This window comes from Dasypus novemcinctus (genome assembly GCF_030445035.2).
Source record: "Dasypus novemcinctus isolate mDasNov1 chromosome 8 unlocalized genomic scaffold, mDasNov1.1.hap2 SUPER_8_unloc_2, whole genome shotgun sequence".
Taxonomy (NCBI): Eukaryota; Metazoa; Chordata; class Mammalia; order Cingulata; family Dasypodidae; genus Dasypus; species Dasypus novemcinctus.
The window spans coordinates 1,917,852-1,937,258 of NW_026688124.1; the positions used below are offsets into that span (position 1 = coordinate 1,917,852).

General features: G+C 39.6%; 1 protein-coding gene across 7 annotated transcripts in view; it reads left to right on the plus strand.

Annotated features, from left to right (window-relative positions):
- The window catches only part of LOC101424665 (zinc finger protein 37A-like), an 83,221-nt gene that overhangs the window by 57,393 nt on the left and 6,421 nt on the right, over nucleotides 1–19,407 (plus strand). For 2 of the 7 annotated variants that reach the window (XM_058292419.2, XM_058292420.2), the window contains exons 3-4: nucleotides 11,093–11,201; nucleotides 11,452–11,546. In XM_058292419.2, coding sequence (XP_058148402.1) covers nucleotides 11,093–11,201; nucleotides 11,452–11,546 — 204 coding nt within the window. Of the gene's footprint in view, nucleotides 1–10,204; nucleotides 10,245–11,074; nucleotides 11,202–11,451; nucleotides 11,547–12,269; nucleotides 14,428–17,149; nucleotides 17,361–19,407 lie in introns of those variants that run through there. The other 5 variants (XM_071213552.1, XM_071213553.1, XM_012520952.3 and 2 more) reach the window with 5 other exon arrangements.

The window sequence follows — 19,407 nt, forward strand, 5'->3', positions numbered from 1 at the left end:
TCTTCTAATCTGCTGCTATTTGCTGAGAGTGTATTTCTGATTTCTTGAACTGTGGTGTTCATCACCATCATATCTGTTATCTTTTTGAGTATGTCTGCAGTTTCTTTTGTATTCTCTCCAAGTGTTTTCTTCATATTACTAATTTCTTCCTTTACTTCATTAAGTTGGTCTCTAATATATGTTTTGAGATCTTTAATTACTTGTCCGATGTTCTGCTCCTCTTCCTGGTTTTTTGTTTGTTCATTGGATTTGGCCATGTCTTCCTGATTATTGGTTTGTAGTTTTTTGTTGCTGTCTGGTCATCATTTTATCTTGATGGGTTTAATCAGTTCCTTAGCTTATTTGTCTAGTCTTGGGGATTAATTACTTGTTCCTGCATAAGTGTTATGTCTTCTCTTTGTCACTTTGTTCTTCTTACTCTATTTTCTTGTTGCTGGCTAAGTTCCCTTTGACGGAGAATATTAGGGCCAGGGAAAGCAAAATGAGTAAGAAAAGAAAATGTATTAAGTGGTATTGGTAATAAGTGTTAACAGAGCAACAATGTGAGATCTAGGAGAATGGATATTAGACTCATGTAAGTTGTGTTGAGTTATAGCAGTAAGTAGAGTACCTATAATGAGCCAGTCAACTGAATATGGGGAGGAATATAGTATGAGTTAAAAGGCCAGTGTTTTCATGAGAGAGGGAAAGAGAAAAGAACGACAATAATATCAAGAGTAGATAAAAGACAAAACAGAACAAAGGTATTAGAAATAAAAAGTCAGACAATTTGGGGGCCAAAGAAAGGGAGGTGGAATGTAAGAGAAATAGTAGATGATGGAGGATAGAAAGATGTAGGAGAAAGGGGATAGTGTAGGTGGCCAAAATCAATACACACAGGAAAGAGGAAATGAAGGATGAGGAAATATAGTAATGTGAAGCGTTCCCTGCAGCACCCAAAGAAAAGAACCAATGTTTCAAGCTAGGAATCCTCTTTTGCAGCTAAATAAAACGCTTAGGGATCTGACTTTCCCCCTTTCTCCCTTCCTCACTTCTCTCTTTCCCAGGGCAGCAGGAAAGCTGCCTGAGAGGTCCAGTAGGAGATTCAGGTGGGTACTTATTGAACCAACTCAACACAGAAGACTATGACTCTTTATTTCCAGCATGAGAGCACTTACACCTCACTGGAAACCCCAAATATGCTATTTGAAGCTTGGATAGCACCTCCTACAGTCCCTCCCCCTTAGGTGTGTTAGGGGAGGTCTAATTGATTTTCTGACTCCACCTTTTCCCAGACCAAATTTCCTATTCCTGGATGTTCAGGTAAATTGGGCTTCCTCAGCAGAACCACCTCTCCTTTCTTCCCAGACTTTCCCCAGGTCAGCTGGTATACTTCTCCAAGCTCAAGGAGAAAAAAAAAAAACCAACAACACAAAATGCAGAGGGCTAGGGTAATCAAGGACTTCAGGGCACGGTGGATTCGGGAATGGGAAGTCCGTGATATTGCAGACTCAGGGTGTGTGAGTCTCTGGAGTGTGGGCTACCACGGTTAGGGGATACAGACCTGGGAACCACTTATCCGGTTAACACTGGTTTTGGGAACACTGCAGCACAACAGAGTTTTCAGGGATTGCCACAGCAGGGCTGCCTGCACTAGGGGGAGGAGTCCCGCTTATAACTTCTGACTTCCATGTCAGAAACCAAAAGTTTCACCTCTTGCAAGAATCTGTTCTGTCACTGTCTCACCAAATCGATGTCCAGACACCTCCTGCCCTGCTAGCCCCTGAAACAGCAGGACTCTGACCCTACTCAGCCACTTCTTTGCAGGAGATATTATGTGGTGCACTCACTCAGACACCCCGTTTTGTTTTTCTTTTCCATAAGCTCTGTTACTTTTCTTTGCAGGCTTTTAAATAGTTTTCTTTATGCTCACTCATGTTTTCTTTTTTCTTTTTTTATTATTTTTTTAAAGATACTTAGATTATACAAAATGTTACACACAAAAATATAATGGATTCCCATATGCCCCACTCCCCACACCTCCTACCCTTCCACACATTAACAGCTTCTTTCATTAGTGTGGTACATTATTGCAATTCATGAGCACATTTGGAGCATTGCCACTAAGTATGGATTATAGTTTGCATTGTAGTTTACACTCTCTTCCACTCCATTCTGTATGTTATGGCAGGATATATAATGGGCTGTATCTGTTTTTGCAGTGTCATTCAGGACAATTCCAAGTCCTCTAAATGCCCCCATGTTACACCTCTTTTTTCTCTCCCTGACTTCAGCAGCTCCAGAAACCACTGTCTCCACATCAATGATAAAATTTCTTCCATTGCTAGAATCACAATAAGTATATAATAGAATATGAATAAGTCCATTCTAGTCCATATTTTATTTCCCATTCCTGAGGATTCCGGGATGGTGATGCCCACTCCACCTCCAATTGATAGGGGCCTCAATCCCATATGACTGATGGATGGGACTCTCTTGCCTGCAACTACAGACTGTCTCAGTTCCTTGGTATGGTGGCTGTCCATCCTCACCTCCTTATTAGTTGTCCTGGGTGAGTCCAATGAACTGGAGAGCAGGTGTTGCTACTCCACTGAGGCTCAGGACCCAGCTGACACATGGACAGCCCGGATTCAACTATCTTGGATGTACACCTACCAACTCCAGCACCAACTATAGGTTTAAACAGAAGGAAAAGAGGCACATTTAGAGAAGTCACAACTGAGTCCTACACTGTCACACTGTGAAGTGTACAAGCTCCAAAGTAGGGCCCACTGGCAAGACACCAGACTCCAGAGCTATCTACCATGACTGTCGGACCTTGGTGTCTCCAGAGCCCTCAGGATCCCCACTATTTGGGGCAGTATCTACTTTGGCAGTATATGCAAGAGCTTGCTGAGATGTGCATAAGTATTATCTTTATCTGTGTCCTTGCTTTCAATTCTTCCAGCACAATTGCTGGATCATACGGCAGATCTATAGTTAATTTTTTGAGGAACTGCCAAACTGTCCTTCACAACATTCTACATTCCCACCAGCAGTGGATGAGGGTTCCCATTCCACCTCATCCACTGCAACACTTGTAGTTCTGTCTTTTTAATAGCTGCCAGTCTAATGGGTGTAAGATGGTATCTCAATGTAGTTGTGATTTGCATTTCCCTAATTACTAGTGATGTTGAGCATCTTTTCATGTGCTTTTTAACCATTTGTTTTTCTTCTTTGGAGAAGCATCTGTTCAAATCTCTTGCCCATTTTTTAAATGGATTGTTTTCTTTTTCTTTTAGAGATATAGGATTTCTTTATATATGCTGGATATTAGGCTTCTATAAGATATATGGTTACTAAATATTTTCTCCAAGTAGGATAGGCTGTCTTTTCACTTTCTTGACTAACATCTTTGAGGTGTTAAAAGTTTTTAATTTTGAGGAGGACCCATTTATTTTTTCTTTTGCTGCTCATGCTTTGGGTGTGAAGTTCATGAAACCATTTCCTATTACAAGGTCCTGTAGATGCTTCCCTACATTATCTTCCAAGGTTTTTATGGTCTTGGCTCTTATATTTAGATCTTTGATCCATCTTGAGTTGATTTATGTATAAGGTTTGAGATGGTGTTCCTCTCTTATTCTTTTGGATATGGATATCCATTTCTCCAAGCACCATTTGTTGAAGAGGCCATTCTCTCCCAGTTGAGTGGGCCTCATGCCCTTGTCAAATATCAGATGACTGTATATGTGATGATCTATATCAGAACTCTCAATTAGGTTCCATTGGTCGGTATGTCTGTCCTTGTGCCAACCTCATGCTGTTTGACCAGAATATATGGTAGAATTCACCTGTGAAGCCATCTGGTACTGGGCTCTTCTCAGTTGGGTGGTTTTTGATGACTAATTCAATTTTGTTACTTGTGATTGGTCTGTTGAATTCACCATTTCTTATTTTGCCAATGTAGGCTGCTTGTGTGTTTCTAGGAATGTGTCCATTTCCTCTAAATTATCCTTTTTGTTGACATATAATTTTTCAAAGTATCCTCTTATGATATTCTTTATTTCTGTGGAGTCAGTGGTGATATCCCCTTCCTTATTTCTTATTTTTTGTATTTGCACCTTATCTCTTACTTTCTTTGTTAGTCTAGCTAAGGGTTTGTCTATTTTATTGATCTTCTTGAAGAACCTGCTTTTGGTTTTATTTTTTCTAGTGCTCGCTTATTTTCTATTTCATTTAGTTTTGCTCAATCTTTGCTATTTCCTCCTTTTTATTTCCTTTGGGGTTAGTTTGTTGTTCTTTTTCTCCAGGTGTGCAGTTAGGTCTTTGATTTTTGCTCTTCTTTTTTCATATATGTATTTATGGCTATGAATTTCCCTCTCAGTACACCTTTTGCTACATCCTATAGGGTTTGATATGTTGTGTTGTCATTTTCTTTAGTTTCAGGGTAATTACTGATTTCTTTTGTAATTTCCTCCTTGACCCACTGTCTATGGGGGTGTTGTTTAACTTCCATATCTCTGTGCCTAATCTGGTTCTTTCACCCTTACTTCCTTCCAGCTTCATTCCATTGTGGTCAGAGAAATTACTTTGTATAATTTCAGTCTTTCTGAATTCATTGAGAGTTGTTCTGTGGCCTAGCATGTAGTCTATCTTGGAGAATGATCCACTCAAGAAGAAAGTATATCCCACTGTATTTGGGTGTAGTGTTCTGTATATGTATGTCTAATAGGTCCAGATCTTCTAATGTATTATTCAAAGTCTTCATTTCTTTGATCCCCTTATCTATGTAATGGTGATAATGGTGTATTAAAGTTTCCCACTATAATTGAAGAGGCATCTATTTCTCCACTTAGTTTTTCCAGTGTTTGCCTCATGTGCACTCAAGAAGAAAGTATATCCTGCTGTATTTGGGTGTAGTGTTCTGTATATGTATCTCTGTTAGGTCCAGATCCTCTAATGTATTATTTAAAGTCTTCATATCTTTGATCCCATTATCTATCTAATGGTGATAATGGTGTATTAAAGTTCCCACTATAATTGAAGAGGCATCTATTTCTCCACTTAGTTTTTCTAGTGTTTGCCTCATGTATTTTGAGGTGCCCTGGTTAGGTATATAAATGTATATGATTATTCTTTCCTCTTGAAAGATTACCCCTTTTACCAATATATAGTGTCTGTCTTTGTCACAAAATAGTTTTACATTTAAAGTCTATTTTGTTCAATACTAGTTCAATACTACTCCTGCCCTTTTTTTCATTCTTGTTTGCTTGTAAAATTATTTTCCAGCCATTTACTTTCAGCCTCCTTGAATTGCTGGGTCTAAGGCGGGTTTCTTGTATATACATGGGTCATATTTCTTTATCCATTCTGCCAATCTATGTCTTTTGACTGGTGAGTTTAATTATTGTTATTCCTCTCAAGGAATTACTTACATTAGCCATATTTTCTTTGGGTTTATATGTCATATGTTGTTTATATTTTATTTTTTAAAATATTTTTCTTTCACTCTTCTACAACTCTCTCTCTCCTGTTTTTTTCTTTTAACCTGCAGCACTACCTTTAGTATTTCTTGATGGGCAGGTTTCTTATTGGCATACTCTCTTAATTTATGTTTATCTGTGAATATTTTGAATTCTCCATCATTTTTGAATACCATCTTTGCTGGATAGAAAATTCTTGGCTGGAAGTTTTTTTTCTTTTAGCAGCTTAACTGTGACATACCAAGGCCTTCTTTCCTCCATGGTTTCAGTTTAGACATCAGCACTTAATCTTATTTAGCTTCCTTTATGTGTGATGGTTCTCATTTCTCTTGCTGCTTTAGTATTCTCTCTTTGTCATGAACATTGGACAATTTGAAAAGTATATGTCTTGGAGTAGACCTGTTGGGATTTATACTGTTTGGGGCACACTGTGCTTCCTGGACATGTACATTCATCTCCCTCAATAGGGTTGGGAAGTTTTTAGCCATTATTTCCTCCAATACTCCTTCAGTCCCCTTCCCCTTGTCTCCTCCTTTGGGGATGCCTATGATTTGTATGTTTGAGCATTTTGTGTTATTGTTCAGATCCCTGAGTCTCTGCTGGATTTTTTTAATCTGTCTGTTCTCTCTGTTTGATTTCACATGTACTGCCTTCTACATCACTAATTCTTTCCTTTGCCTATTCAAATCTGTTAAGTGCTTCCAGTGTATTTTTGATTCCTTGGATTGTACCATTCATCATCATTGTATCTGTTATCTTTTTATGTATGTTTACAATTTCTTCATATGTTTTCCCAGTGTCTTCTTAATATCCTTAATCTCTCCTTCACTTCATTAAGTTGGTTCACTGTATTTGTTTGGACAGCTCTGAATAGTTTTTCCATGTTCTGCATCTCTTCCTGGTTTTTAGTTTGTTCATTGGACTGGGCCATGTCTTCCTGTTTCTTAATATGGTTTATAATTTTTTGTTGATGTTTAGGCATCTCTTTATCTTGATGAATTTATTCAGTTGATTAGTTTCTCTCTACTATAGGATTTTATTTAGTTGCTGTTTTTCTGCATGTGGTAAGTTTTCTCTTAGACACTTTGTTACTCTTATTCTATTTATTTTCTGTTGTCTATGTTCCCTTGACAGGGAAGAATAGGTCCTGAGAAAGAAAAGGAGGTAAGAAGAGAAAAAGGATAATAGTAGTAATAATAATAATAATAAAAGGTAGTAGAGGAATGGTGTAAGACCTGGGAAAATGAATAATTAATTCATTTAAGAAATGCACTGGAATAAGAATAAAAAGTGAGGTACAAACAATGAAATGAAAAATTGAATATAGAAAAATACCTAGAATGAATTAAAAGGCCAGAATGATAAGAAGAGAAGGAAAGAGAAAAGGCAATAAAAAAAGTTTAAAAAGGAAAGAAAACAGAGACTAGAGGAGATAAAAACAAGAAAAATTTTAGACTAAACAAAGTGAGATGGAATGCAAGAGCAAAAACAGAAAGCAGAAGATAGGAAGATGAAGGAAGGAAAAGAAATAGCATAGGTAGACAAAATTGGTATACCAAAAAGCGGGGGGAAGCAAAGGAAGGGGGAGACACAGTAAATGAGAAATAAGACAGCAGCATCTAATTTAAAAATTAAAATTAAAAAATGGGGGGTAGAAAGAGGGGGAAAAAAGAACAGAAAAACACTCAAGCAATCAAACAAAAACTTAGGAAAAAACAGCCTTCCCTCTTAGGCTGCTGAGGAACTTCTCAAGCTGCTGGTGTTCATCAGTCAGTTACCCAGCAGGCTGCCCTCTGCAGGGTTTGAATTGGATTTTAGTGAGTAAACTAAGTTAAATTTTTAAAAAGGAACCTTTTTTTTTAAGAAAAATAAGAGTCCCAAAAGAAGCTAATACAAAAATAATGTCTATATGTTTCCTGTCCTAAAGTATCAGCTGGGTGTTTGATAACCCCATGGATCACTGCTCTAAGGAGAGCCAGGGACTTCATATATTCACAGTGGAGACTCCTCCACTGAGCTAAATTTTCTCATTGGATCTGGTAGCTAGAGAGCTATCCAGTCACTTTCCCTAGGGTAGGTTTGACTCTGCAGTTGGTTAGATTCCTGCTGATTAGGAGCCTGTCTGCCCCTGCCCCCTTCTATTCTTATTGCTTTCTCTCCCAGGAAGCAGGATATGATAACCTGTGTGATCAGATCCCCCCTCACCTCTCATGGTCAGGTTGAGTTCCCTCTGAAATTCAAATGGGACTCTGGTATGCAAACTCAACACAGAGAAATGACTCTCAACCCTCTTCCAGACCTCCCCCTGCTCCCAGGGGACTGTAACTAGGCCCTTGGAAGGTTATTAAGTGCTTCCTACTGCCCGCCATCTTAGGGAAGTTGGAATTTTGATCCCTTTCAACACTGGACCAGTCAATTGCTTGACTCCCTGCTCTCCCAGCCCAAGTTCCTCTCTCCCAGGTCAGCTTGATATATCAGGCTGCTTGAGCAGATTTGCTTCTCTCCTCTTCCTGGGGCCAGTTCTTGCTAGCTGGTATGCTCCCTAAAGTTCAAAAGGGGTCCAGGTAACCAAATCCACAGGAAGAAAACCCCTCTCTATCCCTCACCAGAACCCTCTTACTCCGAGAGTATCCTCTTCCACTCAGTGACTAGTGGGAATCAGAGGGTTTGCAGCAGCTTTTTGCCTTGAGGGTGGGCCTTAGCCCCTTGCTGTTTCCAGCGACCAGGGTGAGAAACTCATGGTTTTCCCTTGAGCTTTTTATGTCTTTGTCCTGTTACCTCCAGATCGATGCCCTGAAGCCTTCTGCTCTGTGGGTTCCCAAAACAGCTCACTCAAGCAGGATCTTGCCCCTTCTCAGCAATTTTTTTGCAAGAGAGGTGGTGAGTGTCCACTTAAACCAATGCCATCTTGCCTCTAACACTCATCATGTCTTAATATCCTTTATTTCTTTAGTCATATTTTCCTTCAACTTCTTGAGTTGATATAGGAGATTTATGTGAACATTATTGATTAGTTACCTTAAATCCTGTGTTTCATCAGGATACTTGGTTTGCTCCTTTGTCTAGGCCATAGCTTCCTGTTCCTTAGTATTGATTGTAAGTTTTTGCTGATTTTTATGCATTTGATGATGGTGATTTTATTGTACGTCAATTCCTCTTGTCTCGTGGTTTTGTTTCATAATTCTTTGATTTTTGGTTTACTTTTTCTAAAACTTCAAGATTTCTCTGTTATTAAGTTATCAAACTAGTGGTAGGGACCCATTAACGGGGCACTGACCAGATCCATGGTGGGCTGGTGCGACGGTTTGCTCGGTCGGTAGAGGTGGGGTCTGGCTGCAGACGAGGGGTCGGTCCAGCTCTGGACGAGGGGTCGGTCCCACTTGGGACGAGGGGTCGGTCCGGCAGCAGACGAGGGATCGGTCTCACAAGGGGTTGCGCGGTTCGGCTGACGGGGTCTCCCGGCGAAGCCAGCGACGAAGGGGTCGCCCGGAGAAGCCGGCGACGAAGGGGTCGCCCGGAGAAGCCGGCGACGAACTGGGGACAAGGGAGGCCAGGCCCTTGTCGGGGGCTCTCAGGACTGGAGGGCGCACGGCAGAAGAACTACCGCGGAGACAAGGTAAACACGCAAGTCCACTTTACTGAGGGAGAGGCAACAGTTTTATAGGGGCTGGGGAAGGCTGATTGGTCGAAGCCACGCCCTGTTCTGATTGGTTGCCGGCGAAAGGTCAGTGGGCGGCACTGGACGGGGGAGGGGTGGTGGTTAGGGATTGGCTGTCGCTGTTGCTGGGGGAAGGGGCAGGGTCCAGGGATTGGTGGCTGCTGTTGCTGGGGTGGAGGGCAGACTCGAGTTTCCCACCCACGCCTGGCTGCCGCCGCTGTCGGGGGAAGGGAAAAGGGCGGGCTGGATTTTTCCGCCCACACCTGGCTATTGCTGCTGTCGGGGGAGGGGAAAAGGGCGGGCTGGATTCTTCCGCCCACACCTGGCTGTTGCTGCTGTCGGGGGAGGGGAAAAGGGCAGACTGGAATTTTCCGCCCTGCGCAGGGAGAAAGAAGAAGGGTGCCGCCCCACAGGCATCGTGTGGCGCCATCCGGGAGGAGGGGCGGCCGTGGAAGCATGGCTGCCGAGAAGGGGAGACCCAAGGGCACTCTGTGCCCATGCCGAGCCTCCTTCAGGGGTGGCGGTGAGTCCGACCAGCCACCCTATTATGGGGGCAGCGGCTTGGCCTGCTGCGGCTGCTCCCCCGCCAGGCCAGCAAACCACACTTCAGCCTGAGGTGTGACCGCAGGCTGGGACTTGGATTGAGAGACAAGCCTTGTCTTCCTTCACTTTCCTGACTGGCCAGCAGATGGTGTTCTTTAGCAAACCTTTCTATGGAAGTGAGTCTTTCAAATTCCAGTGGCTGGATTTTTGGAGCCTGCAATTTAAAGTTGGGCCCTGCTTTTCAGCTCACTGAAAAGAAACCACACTCAACTCTCCACCATCCCCTCTCTTTCCAGGGAGGAATATACCCCTTTCTCTCACTGCTGTACTCAAGCACTGGTTTAATTGAGGCTGTTTGCCTTGAGGGTGGGGGATGGGCTCTGTTCCCAGCCACAGGGGTGAGAAACTCAGTTTTCCTTTTGGGCTCTTTGTCACTCTGTCCCCATTCCCTCCTGGCTGATGCACACAGCATTTTCCTGGTCTGCAGATCCCCAAAGCATCACCCTCACATAACTTCTGCCCTTTCTCTTCGCCTTTGCAGAAGTCCCACTCCCTGGCTGACTATCCTCTCAGAACTCTGAGTAAGCTGCCTTTTGATCTTCTTGACAAAGTCATTTAAAGTGCATTAGTGTTTAAATTTGAGGTGGTTCCCATTTACCTATTTTTCTTTCCTGTTGTGCTTTGGGTGTGAGGTCTAAGAATCAACCTCCAACCACCAAAACTTGAAGATGCTTCCCTACATTATATTCAGGGAATTTTATGGTCCTGGCTTTTATCTTTAGGTCTTTGACCCATTTTAAGTTGATTTTTATATAAGGAGTGATAATCGGGGTCCTCCTTCATTCTTTTGGTTATAGGTTTACAGTTCTCCCAGCACCATTTGTTTCAAAAACTATTCTTTCCCAGAAAGTGGACTTGGTAGGCTTGTCAAAAACCGGTTGTTCATAGAAGTGATATATTTCTGATCTTTCAGTATGACTCCACTGATACCTATGTCTGTCTATATGCTATTACCATGCTCATTTGATCACTGTAGCTTTGTAAAATGCTTTAAGATCAGAGAGCATGAATCCTCCATCTTTGTTCATTTTAGCCAATGTGATTTTTAATATCAGAGAAAAGGGATAGATATAAAATTTTAAATACTAAGGAAAAAACCCTGTTAAATTTGAATTAGAACTACTAATATTTGTAAAATTTTAATTCCTAACTCTGCTCACTAAAAGATCCTAGAACCCATGAAACCCCAGTGGCAGTGTGCATACTTTGGTTTGTGTCACAAAGTGAAATGAAAACCAAGTAGCCACCTGAAATGTATTCCTATGTAATAAATTATAGTGAAAATGAATGGAAACACTTCTAGTACAGAACTGCAGACCATCTCAGATTAAAGAAGAGTTATCTGTTACAGGGATCAGTGTCTTTCCAGGATGTGACTGTGTGCTTCAGCTGGGAGGAGTGGCAGCAGCTGACCCCAGCTCAGAGGATGCTGTACAGGGATGTGATGCTGGAAAAGTGTAGCTGCCTGACGTCTGTGGGTAAGCACCTTGGTCGTGTGCAAGCTGACTTGGCCCCTTTTCTTTCTCTGTTGCTGAAAGCTGTGTGGGGGCCAGGGTTGTGGGGGCTCTGGTCTTATGAACGGTGTATTCAGTTTATCCTTAAGTTCTCAAAATTTCATGGTTTGCCTCCAGAGACTGCATCTGTATTTCTGCCTTACCAGTAAATGTCCTGTTAAAGTACAATGGGAACTTTGTCATATGGCCCTTAGCTCCCATTTCTCATCAACAGGATCTCCAGTTCCTAAGCTACATATGACCTTCACGTTGGAGCAAGGAGATGATCCAGGGATGTTTGCAGGAAAATTCATAGTGATCCCTGCTCAGGTGAGAGGGTGTGGGTCTGACACATGGAGACAGAGGAAGGAAAACTCCAGTGAGAAAGGAAGAGGCTGCCTCATGCGTGTTATTTCGAGAGGACATGAAGGCTCTGAACTGGAGTCTCACAGAAATCCAGTGAGCCTTAGACACATCTCTTTCTCCATAGCCATGGCCGTGTCCTGGCTTTAGTAGTATGTTGGCCCTCTTAGCTACAATCTAGAGCTCATCTTGGTCCTTATTTAGCACCTTGCTTTCTTGGTTTGTCCCTCTCTTTCCCTCTGCCTCCTTATTCTGTATTTCCTCTTCCTCATACTATGATTATAGACTCATCCCTTTGTGTGTTGAGACATTTATGGATCTGCCTTCTTTCCAGATTACTTTGTGTGACACTCTTAATATCCTTCTAGTCCCCTTTTGTCATCTCTTACTTGTGCCACCATAAAATGTCTACTATTTTTCATCATTTTAGGCTTCCTCTACCTGCTGTCTATATGCACTGGTGTGAGTGAGCTCCACACTCTCCCCTACTTCTCTTTATCCGTATGAATCTATTCTGATTGTACATTTAAGAGCTCACTGCTTCCTTCAGAGTTAATTTTGGCTATGTTTATTGGTCTTAAAAACCCTTGCTGAAATATCCTCTGACTTGGCTTCCTGGTATGTCCTTGATTAATTGATTCATCACCTATTTGAATGAAGTGCCTCAACAGCCTTATCTTTTCTTCTCAGGTTTCTTCTTCACAATGGGTTTCTTTATCCTGAAATTTTAAGATGGTTTTATACCTGTTTTGATGACTACATATTGATGTCTTCAGAGCCTTCATCTCACTGTAATCCAGGCACGTGTGTAGTTTCCAGAACAGTTCCCATGGAATGTCTCTCTTTATTTTGCTAATTGTGATACATCTTAAAAATAATCATTCTGTCAGAAAACTTTCTCACCTTCATTTTCATCAAATTCTACTCTCTTTCTTAATTTCTTTTATTAATCTCTTTTTTTTAGCAATTTCTCTATAGTTTTTTACTTTTATGTATATTTTGGTCTCCTTTTATCTGTCAGTTCTGATTAGTGTCATACAAAATATAATTTCTATTTTTTACTTGGATTTAAAAATTTTTTTTCTTTTCTCCATTTTTTATTGGATTATTCTTAGATGCTACTGTCAGATTGCATCCCTGAGTATACTGTTTTATACTGTCTTTTCTAACAAAAGAAGGACTCCCTAATACCTGAGATACTACATGTAAAACTCTTTCTTTAAAGATTCTTCACATATCATTGCAGCTTGCTCATTCAGAATTTTCTGTTACTAGTTTCCAAACTTCATATTTCCTTTGTATTTTTACAACTGTCCTATGACTGTCCACATACATAATAATTTTCCAAACATGTGGGTCCTTATTTATGTAATGTGCAGTTTATCAGTTTAAGCTCAGTTTTTACCTTCTCCCTAAAATATTCTCTCCTCCTCCTCTCTGTACACTCTTAGATATTCCATCCCATTTAATGACTATAAATACTAGACATAAAGCATAGCATTTTAGTATTTATTTGGTCTGTGTTATGTCTGAGCATTTTATTAGTTTTTTAAAGTTTATTTTTTTATAAAATAACCAAATCTTTGCTTTTCTTTTTCCAACATTGAGAACTTAAGGCCTTTAGTAAGTTATTTATTGGCTGCTTCTTTGTGTAGCTAAGCATGGGAAGGATCTTACCCATTCAGAAAGTATTTCTAAAGGATCAAATTGAAGATCAAATAGAGGGCATCTGTCAAAAGGCAGAGCAGATGGACAGAGATAGGAAATAGGACATAAGTAAGAAAACTAGATCAGTCCAGGAGGCCTACCATCTGAATTACAGCAGTTCCAGAAAGGAGAGGGAAAATGGAGGCTGAAAACTCTCACAGAAATAATTTTAGAAAATTAATTTCCTTATTGAAAGAGCCCATTAAATGATGACTAGCAGAGTGAATGAAAGTCAACTGACATTAACCCAAATTATTGTGCAATTTTAAAATGCTAATTCCAAATATCCTATTTGGATATTTCCCAAGAGAAAGAAAAATATGGGACTCAAACACAGGATCTGGTATCAAATTGGCTTTCTGCTTCAACATTAATACTGGAAGCTAAAAGATACAACAATAATATCTTTTAAAAATTAAGAGAAAATTAGAATTCTATACTCTGCAAAACTTTTAATTATGCATCGGCATAGAATACTGACATTTTCAGTAATGCATGGATTCATGGAACTCATCGCCTATACATACTTTTGTAAGCAAGTTACTTGTAAATGGAAGACATGGGATTAATCTAGGAGGACTCAGCAAAACATGTAAGGGAAGGAATCCCCAGGATGAAGTAGGAGGTAATCCCACGATGGCAGCTCTACAGCAATTCTAGAAGGTAGTGCAGATCAGAGACCCCCAGAAAAAAATCAAGAATATGAAGCTTACAAAAATCATTGCTATAGAATATATCTGCTTTAGATTTCCATGAAAGAAAAGAGCTTTTAAGGCAGTTTGAAGAATTAGAAGAAAGTATCATTTCAGAATACGGTACAATAATTTCTCCCAGATATCCATGCTCACAACCCATTTGAATAAGTAGGTAGGAAGAAGAAAATTATGCTAAGTGGTGCAGAGAGGCATGTGCATATGCACAAATTTGCAACAAACCTGGATTTGTACAGGGTAATTACTTCTCTTTTCTACTGGAACAATATATATTTGTTGCTTTCTAATGAGATTGTGTAGATAATTGACTCTCATGGCCTAGGAGTGTTACAGATACGCTTCCCGCTCCCCAGGACTGTTTACTTTTTTTTTTTTAACAAATCAATTTTATTGATACATATTAATAAAGCATCATCCAAAGTGTATAATCAGTGGTATTTGATATAATCACAGTTGTGTACTCATCACTTCATTCATTACTAGAGCATTTTCATTATTCAATAATAATAAACAAAAAACAGATAAACAAGAAAATTTCTCACTTCTCAGTCGCTCTGTTTCCCCTGCTGTATGTAGCTGCTATTCTTGCACAATTATTTGTTTACTAAGCAGTTTTATTAAGATACATTCACAGACCATATGATCTATCCGAAGTGTATAATCAATGGCTTTTAGTATAACCACATGTTGTATATTCATCAACTCAAAAATTTTAGAACAATTTCATTACTCCAAAAAGAAAGACTCCCCAACACCTAGTATTGCTACCACAGCCCTATCTAACCACTAATCTAATTTCATCTTTATTCATTGATTTATTTTTATATTTTATATAAATGGAATCATACAATATGTAGTACTCTGTGTCTGGTCTCCTTCACTTAGTATAATTTTTTTGTCTGATATTAACACTTCATAGTATTAACTTACATTTATTCAAAGAAATGTATTAACTTTCATTTATTCAAAGAAAAATGGTCTTATATATGCAATTTTATCCATATTCATATTTATATATTTATATTTCACACAGTATATTTAGTTCATAATAGTGTAATCATGCAGTATTTGTCCTTTTGTGTCTGGCTTGCTTCAGTCAATGTAATGTCCTTCAGGTTCATCAATACTGTCATATATTTCATAACTTCATTTCTTCTTATCATTGCGTATTACATTGTGTATATACGCCACAATTTATTTTTCCATTCATCAGTTGTTGGACACCTGGGTTGTTTCCAAGTTTTGACTATCATGAATAGTGCCACTGTGAGCACTGGTGTGCAGATGTCTATTTGTGTCATTGCTCTCAGTTCTTCTGGGTATATACCAAGCAATAGTATTGCCGGGTCCCATGGCAAGTCTATATTCAATTTCCCTAAGAAGTGCCAGTCTTCCATAGTGGCTTTACCAATTGTGCATTCCCACCAATAGTGAATAAGAATTCTTCTCCACTCCACTCCAATATCTACAGTTTTCTGACTTTAATAGTGGCCAGTCTAATAGGTGTGAAATGACACCTCACTGTATTTCTGATGTGCAGTACCCTAATTGCTAGTCATGTTGAACATTTTTTCTTGTGTTTCTTTGCATTTGGGCAGGCGTTTTTTCAAGTCTTTTGCCTATTTTTTAATCAGATAGTTTGTCTTTTTATTGTTGAGTTGTATAATCTCCTATATATCATGGATATTAAACCTTTATCAGATATGTGATTGCCAAATATTTTCTCCCACTGACTCAGCTGCCTTTTTTTTTTAAAGATTCATTTATTTATTTAATCCCCCCCCCCCCGCCCCCGCCTGTTCTCTGTGTCTATTTGCTGCGTCTTGTTTCTTTGTCCGCTTCTGTTGTCGTCAGCGGCCTGGGAAGTGTGGGCGGCGCCATTCCTGGGCAGGCTGCACTTTCTTTCACGCTGGGCGGCTCTCCTTACGGACGCACTCCTTGCGCGTGGGGCTCCCCTACGCTGGGGACACCCTTGCATGGCATGGCACTCCTTGCGCGCATCAGTACTTTGGCTGCCTTTTCATCCTTTTGGCAAAGTCCTTTGAGGTACAAAAGTGTTGAATTTAGAGGAAGTCCCATTTATCTCTTTTTTCTCTTGTTGCTTGTGCATTGGGTGCAAGGTTTAAGAAACTACTGCCTACCACAAGATTTTGAAATTGTTTTCCCACATTTTCTTCTAGGAGTTTTGTGCTTGTGCTTTTTATATTTAGGTCCTTAATCCATTTTGAGTTAATGTTTGTATGAGGTGTGAAAGGGGCCTTTATTCTTTCTTTTGGATATGGATATCCAATTCTCCCAGCACCATTTCTTGAATAGACTGTTCTGGCCCAGCCGGGTGGGCTTAATGGCCTTGTCAAAAATCACTTGACTGTAGATATGAGGGTCTATTTCTGAGATTGAAAATTTGTCCTTATGCCAGTACCATGCTGTTTTTACTGCTGTGGCTAGTAATATGCTTTAAAGTCAGGAAGGGACTTAAAAAAAATCCTCCAACTTTGTTCTTTTTAAATATATTTTTGGCTACTTGGAACCCCTTGCCCTTTAAAATAAATTTATTGGCTTTTCAATTTCTGCAAAAAAGGTTTTAGGTATTTTTATTGGAATTGCATTGAATTTGTAAATCAGTTTGGGTAGAAATGACATCTTAATGATATTTGGTCTTCTAATTCATGAACATGGAATGTCCTCCCATTTATTTAAGTCTGGTTTCTTTCAGCAGTGTTCTGTAGTTTTCTGAATACAGGTACTTTATGTTCTTGGTTAAGTTTATTCCTAAATATTTTTTTTAAAGATTTTTCCCCACCCCACCCCCTCATTGTTTGCACTTGCTGTGACTGTTTGTCTTCCTTGTTTCTTTAGGAGGCACCAGAAACTGAACCCGGGACTTCCAATGTGGGAGAGAGGTGCTTAATCACTTAAGCCAACTCCATTCCCTGCTTTGTTGGGTCTCTCATTATCATGTTTCTTGTTGCGTTAACTTGCCATGCCATCATGCCAGCTTACTGTCTTTTCTAGGAGGAATTGGGAACCGAATCAGGGACCTCCCATGTAATAGGCAGGAGCTCAATCACTTAAGCCACATCTACTTCTCATTCCTAAATATTTGATGCCTCTTAGTCACTATTATAAATGGAATTTCTCCCCGCGTAGGCCCTCCCCCCCTGCAAAGAGTGCACCCCATAAGGAGAGCCGCCCAGCGCGAAAGAAAGTGCAGCCTGCCCAGGAATGGTGCTGCACACGTGGAGAGCTGACACAAGATGACGCAACAAAAAGAAACACAGATTCCTGTGCTGCTTACAACAACAGAAGCGGACAAAGAAACAAGATGCAGCAAATAGACACAGAGAACAGACAACTGGGGTGGGGGGGGGGAGGGGAGAGAAATAAATAAATAAATCTTAAAAAAAAATAAATGGAATTTCTTTTCTGATTTCCTCCTCAGAGTGCACATCAGTAGTGTATAGAAATGCTGCTCATCTTTGTATGTTAATCTTGTATCCTGCCACTTTGCTGAACTCATCTATTCTAGTAGCTTTGTTGTGGATTTTTCAGGATTTTCTAGATACAGGTTTATGTTATCAGCGAAGAGTGAAAGTTTTACTTCTTCCTTTCCTTTGTGGGTACCTTTTATTTCTTTGTCTAGCCTAACTACTTTAACTAGAATTTCTAGCACAATATTGAGTAATAATGGGTACAGTGGTCATACTTGTCCTGTTCCTGATCTCAGCAGGAAAGCTTTCAATCTCACTCTTTAGTATAATGCTAGCTGTAGGTTTTTCATATATGCACTTTACTGTATTGAGAAAGCTTCCTTCTATTCCTATCTTTTGAAGTGTTTTTATCAAGAAAGAGTGCTATATTTTGTCAAATGCCTTTTTTGCATTAACAGAGAGGATTATATGATTTTCTTGTTCACTTTACCAATGTGGTTTATTACACTAATTGATTTTCTTTTGTTGAACCACCCTTATATACCTGGGATAAAACCCACTTGATAGTGGTGTATACTTCTTCTAATGTGCTTTTAGATTCCGTTTGCAAGTATTTTGTTGAGGATTTTTGGATCTACATTCATTAAAGATATTAGTCTATAATTTCTTTATTTGCACTATCTTTATCTGGTTTCTTGGGTAGCATTCTTTCCTGTTCAATTTTTTGGAAGAGCTTGAGGAAGACCAGTATTTGGTTATTTTGAATGATTGGTAGAATTCACCAGTGAAGCCATCTGGTCCCAGGATTTTCACCTTTGGGAGGTTTTTGATGACTGTTTCAATCTCTTCACTTGTGATTTGTGTGAAGAGATCTTCTGTTTCTTCAAGGGTCATTGTAGGTGGTTTGTGTGTTTCTGGAATTTGTCCATCTTTTCTACATTTTCTAGGTTTTTTTTTTTTTGGCATACAATTGTTTATAGTATCCTCTTATGATTGTCTTATTTCCACGGGGTCAGTGGTAATTTCCCCCCTCTCATTTCTGATTTTATTTATTCATGTCTTCTCTTTTTTTCTGTCAGTCTAGCTAAGGGTTTGTTGATTTTCTTGATCTTATCAAAGAACCAATTTTTGGTTTGGTTGATTCTTTCTGTTTTTTTTTGTTGTTGTTGTTACCAATTTCATTTATTTCTACTTTGGTCTTTACCATTTCTTTTGGCTTGGTTTGGGATGAGTTTGCTGTTCTTTTAATTCCTCTAGGTGTGCATCTAGGTCTTCAAGTGTAGCTCTTTCTTCTTTTTTAATGTAAGCATAGCGGGCTATAAATTTCTGAGTACTGCCTTCACAGTGTCTGATAGGTTTTGGTAAGTTGTGTTCTCATTTTCATTCATCTCAAGATATTTGCTGAATTCTCTTGCAATTTTTTCTTTGACCCACTAATTATTTAAGAGTGAGATGTTTAATCTCCATATATTTATTGGAATTCCCCTTTTTCCATCCATTATTGGTTTCTAGCTTTATTACATTATGATCAGAGAAGATGTTTTGTATAATTTCAATCTTTATAAATTTATTGAGACCTGTTTTGTGACACAACATATGGTCTATCCTGGATAAGGATTCATGAGCACTTGAAAAGAATATTTATTCTGCTGGGGGTGCAATGTTTTATAGATGTATGTTAGGTCTAGATCATTTGTCATTTTATTCAAGCTCTGTTTCCTTATTTATCCTCTGTCCAGATGTTCTATCTAATTATGAAAGTGGTGTATTGAAGTCTCCAACTATTACTGTAGAGACACCTGTTTCTTCCTTCAGCTTTGCCAGTGTCCACTCCATGTCTAAATTGAGAGAGGGCTTAGATCCCACATGGCTGATGGATTGAATTCTCCTGCTTGCAGTTGTAGACTCCTTTGGTTCCCTGGTGTGGTGGTTCACCATGCTCACCTCCCTGTTAGCTGACCTGGGTAAGTCCAATGA